The sequence below is a fragment of the Protopterus annectens genome, chromosome 7.part0, assembly GCF_019279795.1.
Source record: "Protopterus annectens isolate FY-2018-M chromosome 7.part0, PAN1.0, whole genome shotgun sequence".
NCBI classification, from domain to species: domain Eukaryota; kingdom Metazoa; phylum Chordata; order Ceratodontiformes; family Protopteridae; genus Protopterus; species Protopterus annectens.
The window spans coordinates 481,381,943-481,400,474 of record NC_056739.1 but is presented as its reverse complement, the minus strand read 5'-3'; the positions used below and the strand labels follow the sequence as shown (position 1 = coordinate 481,400,474).

At 43.0% G+C, this 18,532-nt stretch overlaps 1 protein-coding gene across 3 annotated transcripts in view; it reads right to left on the bottom strand.

Moving 5' to 3' along the window:
* Positions 1 to 18,532, bottom strand: part of PLD2 (phospholipase D2) — a 716,894-nt gene that overhangs the window by 275,280 nt on the left and 423,082 nt on the right. For all 3 annotated transcript variants that reach the window (XM_044077075.1, XM_044077076.1, XM_044077077.1), the window contains exons 10-11: positions 13,749 to 13,898; positions 6,889 to 6,972 (exon numbers count right to left, since the gene is read on the bottom strand). In XM_044077075.1, coding sequence (XP_043933010.1) covers positions 6,889 to 6,972; positions 13,749 to 13,898 — 234 coding nt within the window. The remainder of the gene's footprint in view (positions 1 to 6,888; positions 6,973 to 13,748; positions 13,899 to 18,532) is intronic.

Below are 18,532 nucleotides of genomic sequence, written 5' to 3'. Positions count from 1 at the left end.
GTCAAGGATGTTGCTACCTCTAATGGGGGTAAGAACGAGCTGGTCCAGGGCACTGGAATTAATGAATTCCAGGAAACATTGGGAAGTACATTGGTACATGAGTAGTTTTCCCAGTTAATGGAAGGGTAGTTGAAGTCGCCCAGTATGAGAGTGTTAAGTTGGACCCTAATATTCTCCAGGGTGCTTAGGAATGTGGAGTGTGAGTCTTGGAACATGGTTGGGGACCTATAGCAGGTAACAACCTGAATCGCTGTCTTACCCAATGTTAGCTGCACCTGAAGTATCTCTGATGCGTTACGCTGGGCTACCAGTCTGGAGGTGTGCACATCCTTTATGAATATAGAAATAGCACCGCCTTTGGAGCTTCAGACCAAGTTCCAGGGCCGAAAGATGTGGAATGAGTTATAGCCTGGTAGTGCAGGGGTGCTTTCTGCTGTCTTGAACCAGGTCTCTGTTACAGCACAAATGTCAATGTTATCCACTTTAAGTGCATTTTGAGATCGAGAGTGCATTTTGGGATTTACACTTCTAGCATTGAGCAGCATGACCCTCAGATTGCATTTGTTTGTAGCTGTTACGGTGGTAATTTGGTCTTTGGAACACCACCTAAAAAAGGCACTACAGGGATGGCAAGAGCCTTGGCCAGTATCCAGAAGCCCAGGGGTGACAGATGCAGGCCATCTCTGGCAAAGCATCAAGGTCTGTCAATCATGTCATCCCAGGCAGAGAGATACTGGACCTCCTTAGAATGACACCAGAAATTTAGCCAATTGTTGAAATCATTCATTTTCTGCTTGTACTGTGGTATCATTCTGGGTGATGGTAGGATGCTGCTCAGGGCTAGGGTCATACCTGCCTGGGCTACATAATCTGAGGGCTCCTCCATGTCTCATTTTCATGTAGTCCAGGGAGGTACGTTTCAGATCATTCACACCCACATGTACAATGACAGAGTCATATTTGTACCTGTTGTTGAGGGACCTGAGTGCGTGCGTTATGTGGCGGATCCTGGCACCTGATAGGCAGCTGACTTACTTTCTCCTTATTCAGCCTTGTGAGTTGGACATCAGTGTTCCTCACTATCGAGTCACCTGTGACTAGTGTGTTGGGCATGCTGTTTTGCCTTAGGGGCTTTGGTTGAGTGGCACACTGTTTAGGAGAGTTATATATCTTGTGATTAGTGTTGTGTTGTGGTGGTTGAGTACGTTTCTGCTTTGGAGGTCTCTGCTGTTTGGGCAGATTTTTATTGAGACCCTCCGCGAAGGTGGGTGTGTGGTTTGTGTTTTTATGTCAAGGCAGTGCTGGTGTGTGTTCTGGAGGGCTATGTGTTCCATGTGGTGTGGTGCAAGTGTTGATCTTCTCCTCTTGAACAGCTATTCCAGTCTTGGCTGGAAAGTGCGTGGCTTCCAGTTTGGATATATAAGTGCATCTCTCGCAAGCCTGAGTGTTGGGAGGTAAGAGGAGAGGGCTGTCAGTGTACATGAGGCAGTTGCTAAATTGCCTCAGGATGGCCAACTTCACCAGGTTAATAGGAGAAAGCACAGGGAACTGACCTTTAGACATGCCTGGAGGGGTGGGCATTAATAATAAGTACTGGAGCTGTTTCCCTGTAAAACGTTTAGTACTGGTGGCACTTTTGTGTGCTACAATGGCAAGGAATCTCATAAATTATGAATACTGCAGCTGTGAATGTACGGACATAAAATTTAACTGCACTATCACGTATGATGGGCAACTTGGAGAACAATCTGGAATTACATGTTTGTTACAGGCTGACGCCAGCAAAAAGCTTTGTATGCAAATCTTACCACCACTAACATCAATACACAAGCATGTTAGGGAGCTTTGTGAAGAAAACAGTGTAAGAAACTTCTCTGTGTGGAAGATTTTCAGTCCATATATCTCTAGTTAATCACTGTATATTTATCAGATCAGACAATAGTAGTAGAAGTAGTGAACATAAACTCATCTTAAGTAAAAAAAAATATAATAAAAAATATATAATTGTACAGAATTACTAAGTGTTCGAAAGTGGTTGAAGTATAGCTATGGGAAGAGGTAAACTTCAGGAAGGGAGTTGTATGACTGAGGTAAGTGATAAAATCTCCAAGCTGGAAGGTGTCACCTTCCCACACAATAAAGATTTCATCAATAAAACGTAAATAGCATGTGATATGCTGCATATCTTTTACCTCAGTCAAACAACCTCTTCCTGAAGTTTACCTCTTCCCATAGCTATACTTCAACCACTTTCTTAGATATGCAGATTTCCAAGGACACCAACAACAACAGAATCACCACTGATCTATTCAGAAAACCAACGAGGGTTAACTTATTACTTTTTACAATTGATTTTTTACATGCAGTGTGTGTATGTATATATTTATATATATTTTTTGATTGCCAAATGGACTAAGGTTGATATATTTCCAGCCATGTAGTATATTGTCTTAGATAAAAATCATAGACTTAATAATCTGGTTAAATAAGAGGTACCACATCATTATAAATTTTATTTATAGTACATAAGAGTTATATTATTATGACAGCTACTAATTAGGGCAGGAACAGCCCGAATGTCACACTGATGGGAGAAGGCATATGAATTTAACATGTGTACCAATAACACTTTGTTTTACAGCACAATAAACCACTCCCTTGCCTGACAAAAATTATTTATATATATTTAGAAAGCTTGTGAGGAAACTATTACTCTATTTTTGTTTTACTTGGATCGCTTGTCTGTGTACTTAATAAAGGATTTTCGACTGGAAATAGACTGCCTGCCTTGCTTGGATTACTTTCGAATACTTCGTAATTCTGTACAATTATATATTTTTTATTATTTTTTTCTGACTTAAGATGAGTTTAAGTTCACTACTTCTACTACTACTATTATCTGACCTGATAAATATACAGTGACAGTGGTTAGCATTGTCACCTCACAGCAAGAAGTTCTCTGATTCGATCCTCGGCTGGGGTGCCTTTTGTGTGGAGTCTGCATGTCCTCCCTGTGGTGGCGTGGGTTTCCTCCGGGTGCTCCGGTTTCCTCCCACATCCCAAAGACATGCTGCAGGTGGATTGAACACTCTAAATTGGCCCTAGGTGTGAGTGCATGTGTGTGTGTGCCTTCTTTGGAAGGTTGGGCGCCGGGCTGGCAACTCGACACTGTAAAACTCCACTGCCAATCATGAGCGGACAGGTGATCTGCTGTGGTGACCCCTAACCGGGAAAAGCCGAAAGAAGAAGAAGAACTAGAGATATATGGACTGAAAATCTTCCACACAGAGAAGTTTCTTGCACTGTTTTGTTTTTGGACCCACTATACTTGTTTAGTGGATTGCTTTGAGACTTCGGGGATACCACGGACATTACTTTTTTTTTTTTTTTGAGCTTTGTGAACAAGTACATTCCCACTAGTCTAAGGTGTCTTGTGAACAAATCCAAGCTCCATGGTGCAGAACAAACCATGTTGAGAACCGTTGTAAACAAACTGCAGCAACATAAACATAAGTCAGCAACCAATTAATTTCATAATCTTGCGGTTTAAATGCAAAATCAATAATCTCAAACTAAAACACAGTAAAAACTGCAATGTGGTTAAAAGGAAAGTCCTGAAATGGAGCTGATGTACACAGAATTTAAAATATTTGAACACATAAACAACTTTAAAATACTGGACTTAAGTAGCAGTAGTAGCAGGCGTGTGGGGGTCCCAGTGTCCCCAAACAAAGGAACGATTTTCCACAATAAGTCAAGCTTTGGCAATTAATGCTTTGAGATTCTGAACTGGACTTATAGGTTCATAGGATGACACTAGGCTATTGGCCCGGAGGCCCTTATAAGCCTAGCCAAGAATTTCGCCTTGATAGGGACAAGCATGTTGTGGAGTTTGGTAATCAAATTCCAGCACTGTTACAGGCAGCTGCATATTAGGAAGCCTCATGATCACACTCTACACCACTGGGGTGTGTCGGTACAAGAATGCTAAGGAATACTAGGAACATACCAGGGGACCACTCGTGTCAAATACTGTGACAACATTGTGGGGCCACTAACATGTATCAAACACAATCAGTGTCAAAGTCCTAAGAAGACACTCCAGTACCACTGTCAGGTGATAGGGAAAACATTTGTTATTGAGACTTGGAAACAATCACCTAATCAGAAGTATTAAGCAGGTACACACTAGTGAGAGAGCAAAGTGAACAAAACTATAATGGCATTTAGCAAAAGGCATTTAGAAGTATGTGACAAAAAACATTTAAAATCACCCTAATACTACTACCAACCATGTGGAAGGCAAAAGTACCATAATGAACTTTTGAAAGAAATACCAGTACCACAAGGCATATGTCAGAGTGTCTGCAAATTGACAGAATGCACTTGCTTTGAAATCCAAGTATAAAAAATGAATTGTAAACATATCAAAATGTAATAACTTGGTGCTAAAATTATTTGAAAATAAGCCATCTGCATAGTCTTATGGTTAGTGACATGGTTATGATAAGGTTGAGTAAGGGTTTGTAGACTTGCCTCCTGTACCACCTTACTTTTATGTAGGCTAACGTTAACCTTACCTAGTTCTAGCCCTAACTGCAAATCTAATCCTAATCATAATGCTGTTATGCTATCCTTAATCCCTTATCCTAACTCCAGGCAGCACAAGTAACACACACACACATACACACAGACGCACTACTGGAAAATTTGGAATTTTGAAGTTTTGACACACTTGCAATTACTAACTGCAAGGTTAAGGACTTAACATTCTGCATTTGTGAATGTGGAGTTTGACCTACAGGGAGGGGCATGTGATGGATACTCAGCAAAAAATGTCAAAAGCGCTCAAAAGATGGGAAAATATATAGACATAGGGCATGAATGTCCAAAGAAAAAGGGATTATGGGGGGCAATATACACAATAAGGCACACAGAAGTCGCTGCAGAGGGTGAAAGACACAAGAAATAAGGATAAAAGAGAAACTTGCATCCTGACTGAATGGGTATGAGCATCAGCCATTATGGCCCAGTTTTGTTTTGTAACAAAAGCTACTGCTGTGTTTTCTTTCCACAACACATTTTGGACTTCCTATCATATCCTGTGTGGAATTATTTTGCCTTTTCTGTTCCTCTCCCTATTCTGTACTGTTTAAAGTTTGTTTTGTATAAGCTGTAAGATATCAGATATAGATTTATGGTTATGTTATTTAATAAGGGAATATGGTTAATATTTCTTTTGCTTCAGTGAAGGAATACTCACATCTATAACACAGAAAGGATGTGAATAAGAGAGAGAAGAAGCCAGTTACATAAAAACAAAACAAATAAAAACAATTATCCACAATTGTTTCTTAACTCATCCTTAAATAAACAAAGTTACAAACATCAGAATACTCTTTTGTCTTGGAGACCAGAGCTAATAAAAGAAAATAAATAAAAAGATGTCATTTAGACTGAGGCATCTTGCAAGTTTGTTGGGATACACAGTTAAAACATGGTATGAAGGCAAAGCAGTTCTCCACCAAGAAGAACAAGTCAATGAAAGAAAAAGCAAAGGCAAAAAAAAAAAATACTCTGGTGCACTAGGTAAAGAAGCTTCTGAAAAACAATGAGCACATTAAAAGGAACACCCATATAAAGACATCCTCGTGTTAAAAAAATGGTTTGTCATACAGAACAAGCTACTGTCTTATATGGGCCTTTTCCAGGAGCAGCCCAGGGACACTTTCTGCATAACTAACTTACTCAATGTCAGTAGGCAAACACAATCTGCGGAAATCCACCCCAGCACTGCTGTAAGATATAAGCAGATCAGCTATAGTCTTAAACCAGTGTGACAAACTAGCTGAATAAGAAATGGCAGAAAAATGATAAAACACACTGCTTAGGGTGATGTACAAACTAAGTACTGTGTATTTATTGTACAATGGTTGGGAGGATGGCCTAATGGTTAAGGTGTTTGCTTTACCAACACAAGGTTCAGGGTTTGAGTCTCACAAGGGATAATTGGCTAGGCTTCCAATGGCTCGCAAGGGCAGTTAGCCTAGTATGAACCTATGAAAAAGATTTTTAATTTGTATTGCCCTTTATTGAACATGATTATGTGATATATAGCTCTCGTTGTGATGTCTCAGCATGGTCTAAATAGGGGGGACCCAGGAGAAACCCTCATTAGTATTGGGAAACACTGTCACACAGTGGCTCAAAACATTAATTTCAGGCTCCAGTAAAACTGTCTGGCTGATCCCCACTTTATTCCACATGATGAAGGCTGTCCAGCCATATTCACATTATAAAGAGCATTGGTTAGATATTACACTGTCCCCTTAAAAACGCAGCTGTTCTAAAGTATAACATGCATGCTGCAGACGTGTTTTCTAGCCCCATCCAGCCTTTTTTCACCTCACCCCCTCTTCTTTGCTCTTACAAGATATAGTTTGTGTTTCTTTTTTTTTTTTTACAACCATGAACATACCTGAACAGCTCTAAACCAGCAAATTATCACTGTTCATATTTAGTTTTGATAAACTTAAAAGACAGGACATTTGGTTATCAGTACCTTTGCACACCCTCAAAACCTTGCACTATGTCTCACTCACCTGTGAACAGTGCAGATCAAATGGACTCACATATGCACATGTGTGCAAAGACACAGATAAACTGACACACATACATACACACACACACACACACACACACACATATATATATATGTATACTTATTCTGGCACTGCTATTAACGTATCACCAGTCCATTGCCAGTGACCTGTATAAATATAAATCTTATTTTTCTCTTTTTAAAAATATACCTTGAAGTCAATAGCTTAATGCATACATTTTCTGTAATCGCAGGATTTTAAAGAAAATGGGTGCTTTCAGCCTTACCACCAGTCAGTGATAAATATTTCTTCATTGGCCTGCTCCAAAGCATCAGCTACAGCAGAAAAATAATCTTTGCCATTGACAAACCTAGAGAAGAAAAAAAAATGTTAGACATTTACAGAAGCACTAAGAAATGAACATTAACTTCTGCAGTAGCCTCAGTAGGCATCGACTGTGACTCCCCAGTTACAAGACCCTGGGGAATCAACTGAATGACCACAACCTTTGAGCGACAGAACCCCCCCCTCCCAAAAATAAATGTAAACATTTTCTGATGGTAGTGCAAGCATTCTCTGCACTCCCCCATGTGGGTAGTTAGCCTCTAACATACCCTGAACTTATATATACATATACGACTGGGAAGTTCAAATTCACCATGTTGTTCATTCTTCCAGGAGCTAAAATCGCAGATATGTACAGTGAGCCCCTCAGAAGACAGTCAACTATAGCAAACTTGAGGTGGTCCTGGGAATATTGTCATCATTTACAACAACCCTTGTAATATTATTTCAAAAGCTATAGAGTCCTTTCACAAATCTGCAGTGAATGTGCTGACTAGCTTCACTGTGAGCGAAATTTAAATTTGATGTATGCGCCTTTTTAACAACAATAGCAGCAAACTTTGGTGCAAAGACAAAATGTATGGAAGCTGTTTCCAAAGTAGCTCCCATTTTGGAAGAAAGCAAAATACAACTTTGTCTTTCTCAGGGAGAGCTGGACAGAGAGAGAGAGAGACAGAGACAGTGAGAGACCTCAGTAGTAGTGTTAAAACATGCACAGCACTACATGAAAACTAAACAGCAATTAGCAAAGTAACAGGTCTTTTGTAAAGCTGTGAGGGACGTGCACACTTGCAAGGCTTCTTTAAAATCCTGGGTTCTTTAACCAAAGCCCTTCACTGCCAAAGATGGGAAAAGTGCTGTCACATTCCTGTTTCAGCTGGTTTGTCAGCATTTTGGTTGTCTATGATGTCATGTCTCTAGGGTAAACAAAGGCAATCTCACTACTACATCATTATCTCTGGGAAAGGATCACCTGTAAGTCCTTTCACTCTCCACAAGGCCTACAGCCACAATGCTCAGGTTACTGAAACTGTAACTAACTGTTACTACATACTTTATTGAGATACAAGCTAACAAAGCTGAGTCAGAGGGAGAAGCACATGTGGCACATGGTCATCTTCAATCACTAGGCTGTTATGGACAGCATACTAACAATAGCTGTGGCCTTGGAATAGTTATTATCCCAGATGCCAATAATTCCCCAGCCCTACCAGTGCATGAGTTACCTCACATAATGCAGACATTTACATAGTTAAAAAAACTGACATTTTGCTGTGAAACAGTACTTTTTTTAAAAAATGGAATGAAACAATGCCCTTCTTTTAACTACCAATTTATACCCCTACTCCTAGTCTTACAGGCCTCAATTAACTTAACGGTTTTCAGTCCATCACTGTTAATCTTCTTTTCCCAATGCTCTTATGTGGCTGAGATGCAAAGAATGTTCTGTTTCTAGAACTGCACAGTGACTTAGGTTCATAGGTTCATAGGTTCATACTAGGCTATCTGCCCGAGGGCATTTACAAGCCTAGCCCATCGTTTTGTGGCTTACGCCACCCCTTTAGTATGGGGAACTATACCCATTATTTTGCTGTGCCTCTGTCGAGCAGTGACACTGAGGTGATCCCTGGGGTATATCTGCGATCTCCCATCCATTGGTCAAGATTTCTCTTGAACAAGGCCAGCGAGGTGCTCTGCCTCACATGTACCGGGATTTTGTTCCACAGCATAGGGAGTCTTTGGGTGATGAATCTATCCCTCCAGCACGTCCTATTAATAGCCGTGTCGAGGTTTAAGTCTCCCGCACTTGTGGCTCTGATGGATCTAGATTTTTTGAGGTGAAGCATATTCATCACATCTGGGTTTGATATGGCCTTGTATGTTAGGCAAAGGTCACCTCTGAGCAAGCGGTAAGCGACTGAATAGAGCTGGAGTTCTTTCAGTCGGGCAGCATAGGACAGATTTTTGAGACCCTTTATCCTTTTGGTGAGGAACTTTTGTGGCCTCTCCAGCTGCTGCAAGTGTCGGGTCAGATACATCCCGAATGGGGCATTGTACTCAATCATTGGTCTGATGAGTGATGAGTAAAGGGAGACTATGACCTCCCTTGATCTAGATGAGAATCCCTTCATGATAAGGTGGGCAATGTAGAAGGTCTTCCTAACTACTTTAGCTACATGGGTGTCGAATGACAGACTACTATCAACCTGGGTCCCCAGGTCCCTGATAACTTCTTCTGTGCTCAGTGGATTGCCACCTATTTGGTAGCTGGGGGTAACCTTGTTTTTCCCAAAGGGTATGACTATGCATTTTTTGGCATTTAACTTCAGGCCGTGGCTCTGGCACCAGTTATCCGTTTCTGTGAGACCCTTCTGAAGGATATCTGTGTCATATGTGTTTTCTACTATGGCGTCCAGTTTGCAGTCATCTGCAAACTTTGTCAGCCATAACCCTCCTGTGTTTGCTTGTACTTCGGAAAAGTAGATGCCAAACAAGAGTGGGCCCAGGACTGAGCCCTGTGGGACACCACTTGTGACAGGCTTTGAGTCTGACATGGCGCCAGCAACTCTGACCCTGTGGGTTCTGTCACTCAGCCAGTTCGCAACACATCTTGTGATGTATGGGTTAACATTTAAGCTGATGAGTTTTTCAATGATACCCTAGTGGGGTATTGTATCGAAGGCCTTAGCCAGATCGAGGTAGGCTGTATGGACTGCCTTTCCTCGCCAATGGCTTTGGTGACTGTTTCGAAAAAGTCAACCAAGTTTAAAAGGCATGATCTGCCTTTGACAAAGCCAAACTGGGTTGGATCCAAAGTCTGCAAATTCCCTATGTCTTTATTTATGAGGTCCATTATGATCCTCTCCATGGCTTTGCAGATAAGGCTTGTCAAGCTAATGGGCCGGTAATTTCCAGGGTCGGTGGAGGCACCACCTTTGTGAAGTGGGACCACAGTTGCAGTGCCACTCCTGGGTACATATCCAGAGGTAAGACTTTGATTAAACAGCTGTCCTAGCTGTGGGTTTAATTCCTCATTGAGTTCGTGGAGCACACAGCCGGGGACACCATCAGGTCCCATGGATGCTGTGTTTTTTGCTTTGGAGAGAGCAGTTCTCACTTGGGCGCTGGAGATGTTTGGGGGGCTGCAATCATTTGGTATAGATATCTCTCCTTTTGGGCGGGAGGGGGGGGAGAAGTTTGCACTGAACCTGTCAGCCAGTATGCTGGCAATGTCTGTAGGATCAGTAATCTTCACATCATTTTGAACTAGTTCTGAGCATATCTGGGAGTTTCCTCCTAGGTTTCTAACATAGCTATAGAAGGCCTTATGATTGTCTTTTGAGTCTTTAGCTATTTTTCTCTCGAAATTTGCTTTGGATGATTTTATGAGAGCTCTTAGTTTTTTACTTATAGTGATCAAGGGTGTCTTACCTTTTAAGGATTTTGCTCTATCTTGTAGTAGCTTCCTCCTTTTGTTGTAGAGTTTGTTTATGGCTGGGGTCCACCAGACTGGACGCTTGCCTTTGGTACAAAGAGTCTTTGTTTTGCTTGGGATTGCCTTATCCATGCAGTCCTGCAGGTGCTGGTAGAAGGCATTTGTAAGTGATTCAGCGGCTTGAGTACTGTTTTCCGCCTCGGGGCCTTAAAGGAGACCACACTAGTCTTTAGAAGTGTGAAGTCGGCTTTTGAGAAGTTCTTTACTGTGGTCTTTTTATTTCAGGTGGGGTGGGATGAGGACCTCCAGCGAGATTAGTTTGTGATCTGATCTCACCAGTGAGGGGTATACTTCGGTGTTGAACACTGTGCTCCCATGTTCGTGATGATGAGATCAAGTATGTTATCTCCTCTTGTGGGGATGGTGACTAGTTGTTCCATGGCATTTGAGTTTATGAATTCCAGGAACTTTTGGGCTAGGGTGTTTGGGCTTGAGTAGTGTTCCCAGTCTATATTAGGGTAATTGAAGTCACCTAGTATGATGGTGTTTGGTGATACATTTATCCCCTCTAGTGTTTTCAGGAAGGCCATGTGAGGTTCCTGAGTTTGTGAGGGTGGCCTGTAACATGCTACAATTTGCAGAGCAGTCTTGCCTATGGTTAATTGCACCTGGATGGTCTCCGATGCATCGTGCGTTGCCACCAGTCTTGAGGTGTGGGTGTCCTTGATGAATATGGATACCCCCTCCTTTCTTGGTATTGTCCGGATTTTGGGGCCGGAACGCATGATATGAGGTAAAACCTGATAGCGCTGGGGTGCTCTCAGGAGCCTTGAACCAGGTTTCTGTCACAGCACAGACATCGATGTTCTCCATACTGAGAAGGGCCTCGAGTGCGTGCATTTTGAGATTTACACTTCTGGCATTGAGCAGCATTACCCTTAGTTTTTTTCCTTTTTTGTGTTCTAGGGTGGTAGGTTTAGAATTTGAGCCTTGCCTAAAAAAGGCACTATGGGGGTGGCAAGAGCCTTTGCCAATATCCGGAATCCCAGGGGTGACAGGTGCAAGCCGTCCCTTGCGAAGCAGCGTGGCTTGTCCAGCATGTCATCCCAGGCAGACAGATACTGATTCCCCTTTGAATGACACCAGTGTTTAAGCCAATTGTTAAAGCTGATCATCTTATCTCTGTATTGTGGCATCATTCTTGGTGAAGGTAGGATACTGCTCAAGGTCAGGGTCATACCTGCCTGGGCTACATAATCAGAGAGCTCCTCAATGTCTCTTTTCATGTAGTCCAAGGAGGTACGTCTCAGGTCGTTTACACCAGCGTGGACAATGACTGAGTCATATTTGTACCTGCTGTTGAGAGACCTGAGTGCTTGCGTTATGTGGCGGATTCTAGCGCCCGACAGGCAGCTTACTGTGACCTTCTCCTTACTCAGTCTGGTGAGCGGGACGTCAGTGTGTCTGAATATGGAGTCACTAATGACTAGTGTGTCTGGCATTGTGTTTGGCCTTAAGGGCTGTGACTGTTTGACACTCTGACTGTGAGGTCTATGTGTTGCAGGTGTTGTGTTCTGAGGTGGTGGTTGTTTGGGTGTCTGCTTTGGTGGCCTCTGCTGTTTTGGTAGATTTTTGATCAGAGCCTCCGAGTATGTCTTTGTGTGTTTATGTGTATGATTTGAGGTTGTAATGGTACTATGTGAGACTGGGTCTATAGTGTGTGTGGTAACCTTCTCCTCCTGACTGGTCTTGCCAGTCCTGTGTTGAGAGAGCTCAGCCTCCAGTTTGGCCATATAGTTGCATCTCTCGCATGTATTTGTGTTTTGTGGGAGGAGGAGAGGGTTGTCTGTGTACATGAGGCAATTGTAACATTGCCTCAGTATTCCCAGGTTCACCAGCTGAGCAGGAGAGGACACTAGCAACTGATCCCTCGACATGCTAGAAGGATAGATAAAAAGATTCAGGGGGACGTGGGTGACCGAGAAATGGGGGTTACCTTTTTGGGGTACTATCTATGACAAGAGTGCCGTATCAAGGTAATAAGTACTGTAGGAGCAAGTGCTAGGTTTAACAGATAGAGAATAGTCTACTTGGAGTCAAGTAGAGATGATCTTTTTAGTTATAGGATACGCTGATTAGATCAGTAGTATAGTTCAAGGAAGGTAGTTTTAAGGGAAAATTTGAAGAGTGGACTTTAGGTAGCCCGAATAGTTTAAACCCGCCTAACCGGCGCTGCCCTAGTGTGCAACAGTGGCAGCTCAGCTAACGTTTACGCTTTTATACCAGGGGCTGGAAAAGCTAGAAACTGGCCCAAAACGACCAATAAACTACTAGTTACTGGCTGAAACCTCACAAAACTGGACAAAAGGCAGCTCAATGCTTCCCACTCCCACTGGTAAGCAAGGTAACTTCCTCTCCCCCAAATAAGGCAAGGAAACAGTACACAGGAACTACAACCAAAGCCCAGGAATCAGCAACTCTGAAACTGGACTAAACTAGTAAAGCGGGAAATACAAGAGATATTTTTTTCTTTTTTTTTTAAAAAACAGGCAGAAACAGGTACAGCAAACACTTATAAATGCTATGAATCAGCTACTACAGCTTACACAGAAGAATTTGCTACAAATACAGTCAAAAAGTAACAAACAATGATTCCAAGTGCAATATTAAGTTAAATGCAGTAAAAACAGCTTCAATGTAACAGAAAGGCAGGCGAAATACAGTCGCTAGGTATTCAGATGTGGAAAGCAACAAAAATATACTTAGTATCAAGAAAAGTCGCTTATTCAGCTCTCTGCAGCCTGGATTACTCTGCTGGCCCACGTGGAGTCTGTGCTGAGTAGGTACAAGCTGGAAAAGCAGCGTTTACCGCTTTATACCAGGGGCTGGAAAAAGCTAGAAACTGGCCCAAAACGACCAATAAACTACTAGTTACTGGCTGAAACCTCACAAAACTGGACAAAAGGCAGCTCAATGCTTCCCACTCCCACTGGTAAGCAAGGTAACTTCCTCTCCCCCAAATAAGGCAAGGAAACAGTACACAGGAACTACAACCAAAGCCCAGGAATCAGCAACTCTGAAACTGGACTAAACTAGTAAACCCCCAAATAAGGCAAGGAAACAGTACACAGGAACTACAACCAAAGCCCAGGAATCAGCAACTTAAAAATATTTTAAACGGTACTTAATTGGAAAAAGTGTTTTTCTTTCACATTTTAAACTGTATAAAACTTGGAAAAGAATATGTGCATAATCTGCTACACTTCTCTGAATTTCCCTCATAACATCTTCACAATTCCATTCCATGGAAACATGCTATCTATACTATTCAAGTAGGTTGGGAAAAGAAAAAATTAGGTGGTTACCATTTGGCTAGCGTGTTGTGACGGATAGGAGCAAAGGATTCAAAGCGTTGATGAATCAAGAAGTCCTTGCCCCATTTCTCTGTCATATCTGTGATCTCCTGACTCCACCAAAGGGCCTGGCGGTAGCTGCTGCATTTAATGATAAGAGATCTGAAATAAGCAGAAAAATGTCTTCAGCTGCATTGTGTCAGAAGAGCAACATCTCATATTTACAGCAGAAATTAAAATTCTACAGAAGCAATCTGCAGTAGTGCCACTTAAATATTACTTTTTTTCAACTCCAGGCGCGACAATTAAGTTACTTATAGATTCATTACAGTTCCTAAACATATTCAGTAATCATTCAAAACAAAAGGCACATGAAATATTTTTAAATGAATCAAGTTTATAGAGTGCAAAATTAGCGCCATTGCCAGCTTGTAAGTGAAAACAGGCAGCCCCCTGCATGGTGGTTATGAAAAAGAAATTAAAATGCTATAAACTGATGTAGAAACCAGGGATGTGAATAATAATCCAGTTTATACCTTATGCTCCGAAATGGATTAGGAATCAGAAATGATTAAATCATATGTAGTTCAATCTAATCAAAAATAGTGAATTCAAGAGGAAGTGTGGTTTACTGATTACTTGCAACCCCACAGAATTAAGTCCTTTATAAGAAACTTGCTTGAAAAGACTTACAGTCCACTTTATTGTCAGATCATCAGTTAAGTCCCTAAAAACAATATAAAACATGGGGCGCCAAGAGGTTTTCTTATTCTGCCTTATGTGTTAGTTTGTTTTGCATTTACTTGAGTATGTTTCATCAAGTTACATCAAAAATAATACTGTAGGCTTAGTTGTACAGCTTCAAGTTAACTCTTCATTGAATTAGCATTTTGTTGTTAGGACCGTGTTTCTTTTTTCTCTTTTTCTTTTTTTTTTACGGACAGTGGGATCAGTGTTTGTGTGAGTTCACTCTTTATTTATATGTGGTATTTTTCATAGATTCACAGATATTCCAAGGCCCGTGAGAGTTACAACCACGTATTCCTTGCCTGTGACGCCCCATTCAATTTGGGATTTGTTTTTTACATTATTTTACTTTTTAAGGATGGCAGTCACATAAAGCTAGCAAGGCAACTGTTAGAAATTACACAGATCTAGGACTGCAGGGGACAGAAATCAAAATCTCACTGAACTACTGATGGAGAGTTCAGAAATCATAGAGATGGAGAAAGTACAGTTGCGTACACTTAACATAAATGTAGATGTTCGCGTGTATTCACTGTTGCAGTCATCACATTTGGGTTATCCCTGCCAGGGTAGCCCTCAGCCGGCCCGAATACCAGAGGCTTAGTATTTCTGCGTCGGCTGCTGTCGCTTCAGGACTGACGTCAGGTCGTCAGTATAAAGTAAGGCAGCCGACGCCATTACATCAGTTTTTCTTGCCCTGTCAGAAGCCCCCAAGTGGGAGCCAGGATATGGTGGAAGAACCCCACCAGTAGAAAGTAAATACCAAAGAGTTCCTTGTAAGGAGAGAGAGAGAAGAAGAGGGGAATGGAGAGAGGGAAACCAGGACTGCAACAGTGAATACACTTGAACATCTACATTTATGGTAAGTGTACACAACTGTACTATGTTCTTCGTGTTTCACTGTTGCAGTCATCACATTTGGGTTGATTCTCAAAGCTGAGGAAAAGGGTGGAGGCAGTCAAGGATACTAGGGGCTGGCTAGGATGCCCTGCAAGATTGCAGTTGCAAAGCCTGCCCTAATTTGGAGAAGATAGGCAGGTGGTAATGCTTGGTGAAGGTGTGAACAGATGTCCATGTGGCAGCCTCCAGGATGTCCCTAGTGGGGACTCCTCTGAGGAAAGCTGCAGTGGTGGAGGCTGCTCTGGTAGAGTGAGTCCTGACCCCCTTAGGGAGAGGTTGCTTGTAACAGAAATTGATGCAGTGTGCTATCCATTTGGAAATAGTTATTTTGAAGATGGCTTTGCCCTCTGCCCCTGCAGCAAAGCTGACCAGCAAGTGATCAGTCTTTCTGAATGATTTGGTTCTGTCTAGATAGAACCTGAGCTGCTATCTATGCACATCTAGAGTGTGCAGGATCCTTTCCCCCTTGTTTTGTGGGTTAAGGGAAAAAGGTGGGCAAATGAATGGATTGGTTGACAGCCACACTGGACACCACTTTGGGCACGAAGGATGGGTTAGTCCTGAGGGACATCCTGTCAGCATGGAAGATACTACAGCCATGAGTGGTTGTAGCTTGGAGACTCTTCTGGCTGAAGTGATGGCCAGAAGCAAGGCTGTTTTCCAGGAGAGAAACTTTAACTCTGCTGAATATGTTGGTTCAAAGGGGGGAAGCGTGAGCTTTTCCAACACAAAGTTTAGGTCCCAAGCTGGGGTAGGTGCCGTGGCCTCAAGTTGCTAGCCCCTCTTAGGAACTGTTTGATCAGAGGGTGTGAGAAAAGTGGGTGCCCAATGAGCAGAAATAGCAGAGGCATGAATTTTAATAGTGGAAAAGGACAGACCACTGTGTAGTAGGTCAGCTAGGTAATCCAGGGTGAGAGGAAGGGAGGGCTGTGCTGTAACGTCTCCCTTAGCCTGAATCCAGTTGCAGAACCTTTTCCATTTGTCAGCATAAGACTTTCTAGTGCGTCTAGCCTCACGTATAACATTTAGAACCTGTTTACTGAGACTGGCAGATTGATCAGTGGTCAGGGAATAAGCCAGGCTGCCAAACTGAGGGTCTGCAATTGGGGATGCATGAATTCTCCTTCCCTCTGGGTCAGGAGGGTTGGGGTCTGAGGGAGATGCAATGGTGGCAGTGGGGACAGGCTGCTCAGCAGTGGGTACCAGTGCTGGCGAGGCCAGTCTGGAGCAATAAGAATTGTCCTTGGTTTTTCCTCCTTTATTTTGAGTAGTACCCTGGGGATGAGAGGTAGTGGAGGAAAGGCATAGATCGATAGATTGACCCAGGGGAAGGACAGGGCATCCACTTTCCAGGCCATGCAGTGAGGCTCCCTGGTGCAGATCTTGCTGAGCTGATGGTTGGTGTGGGAAGCAAAGAGGTTGACCTTCGGGGTGCCCCATTTCTGAGTTATTAGGGTGAAGATTCTTTGGTCTAGCTGCCACTCGTGTGGGTCCAGAAGATTTCTGCTTAAGTTGTCTGCCAGAGAGTTTAGACAGCCTGACAGGAATTGTGCTAACAGGTGGAGTTGCATGGCAGAGGCTGTGTGCCAAAGGGTCATAGCCAGCCTGCATAGAGGATAGTAGTGAGTCCCTCCCTGCTTGTTGATATACCACATCACAGTGGTGTAGTCTGTTTTGATTAGGAGAGTCCCTGGGGAGAGAAGGGGCCTGAAAGCTGTCAATGCATGCTGGACAGCTAACATCTCTTTTTGGTTGATGTGCAGATGGATTTGCTGTGGGCTCCATTGGCCCTGTACGCACCTGCCATCCAAGTGTACACCCCAGGCATAGTCTGATGCATCTGTGGTTAGGGTCTGGGTGGTGGGGGGGTGGTGGTGAGAAAGGTAATCCCTTGTTGTGGGAGCATGCTGCTGCCCACCAAAGAAAATCTTTCCTTAGGCAAGGTATCATTGGTATAAGATTTTCCAGGTCTTGAGAGTGTTGACACCAAAGGCTTTTAAGGTACCATTGAGGTTTCCTCATATGCAGTCTGGCATATGGAATGAGTAGACTGCAAGAAGCCATGCACCCCAGAGCTTACAAGATTTTCCTTGCAGATAACTGGGGTCTGGTGGCTAGTTGAGAGAAGTAGGCCGTCAAGTAAGTTTGCTTTTCTGATATAAGGAATGCCATCTGGGATGCTGTGTCCAGGCTTGCTCCCAGGAATATAATCCTTTGGGTGGGTACTAGTTTGGATTTCTTTTCACTGATAGTGTACCCTAGGGAGGTTAGTAGGGACTTTACAATGGCCAGGTGCTTGAGCAGCTTTTCCTGCCTGTCTGCCTGAATTAGGCAGTCTAAGTATAGGTAAATTTGGATATTCCTTTGCCTGCAAAAGGTAATAGCGGGAGCCAGACATTTTGTGAAATCTCTGGCAGCAGTAGATAAGCCAAAGGGAAGCACAGAGAACTGAAAGTGCAGAGATCCTGCTCTAAAACGTAGATATTTCCTGCGTGATTCCCTGATAGGAATGTGGAAGTAGGCCTCTTTTAGGTCTAGGGTGGATAGCCAAGCATTCTTGGAGAGTATAGGTAGCAGTTGCTGGAGGGTGAGCATTTTGAATTTTGGTATCACCAGGAAGGTGTTTAGAATGGACAGATCGAGGATGGGGCACCAGGTGCCCTCTTTTCTGGGTACCAGGAAAAGTCTGGAGTAGAAACCTTGGTCTATCTGTTCTGCAGGAACGTGCTCTATTGCCCTCATAGAGAGTAGGGAAAGAACTTGCTTTTTGGCCTCTGCCCACTGGTTTGGAGGAAGATCTGGGAACCCTTTTGGGGTTTGGAGTGTGTGGAAAAAAAATTTGTATCCCTGGGACACTATGTTGAGGACTCAGCGGTAATTGGTAATGGTGGCCCAGGTGCTTGCGTGGAAGGAGAATTTTCCTCCTAGGGGCAAATGCGGGTGGGCAGAGGGAGGGGGGTGGGGGAGGAGAGTCACTGTGAGTTATTATCATAAGGGGGTGGCTTTGAACTCCCTGGATTTGAAGTGGAGGAACTCCATTGCTTTAATCTATGCATTCCCTGTGGCTGCTGTCTGGAGGGTCTGCTTCCCCGGGTCTGGGCTGAACTGACCTGGTGGGGGCAGGAAAGGACCAATGCTTGAAGGGGCAA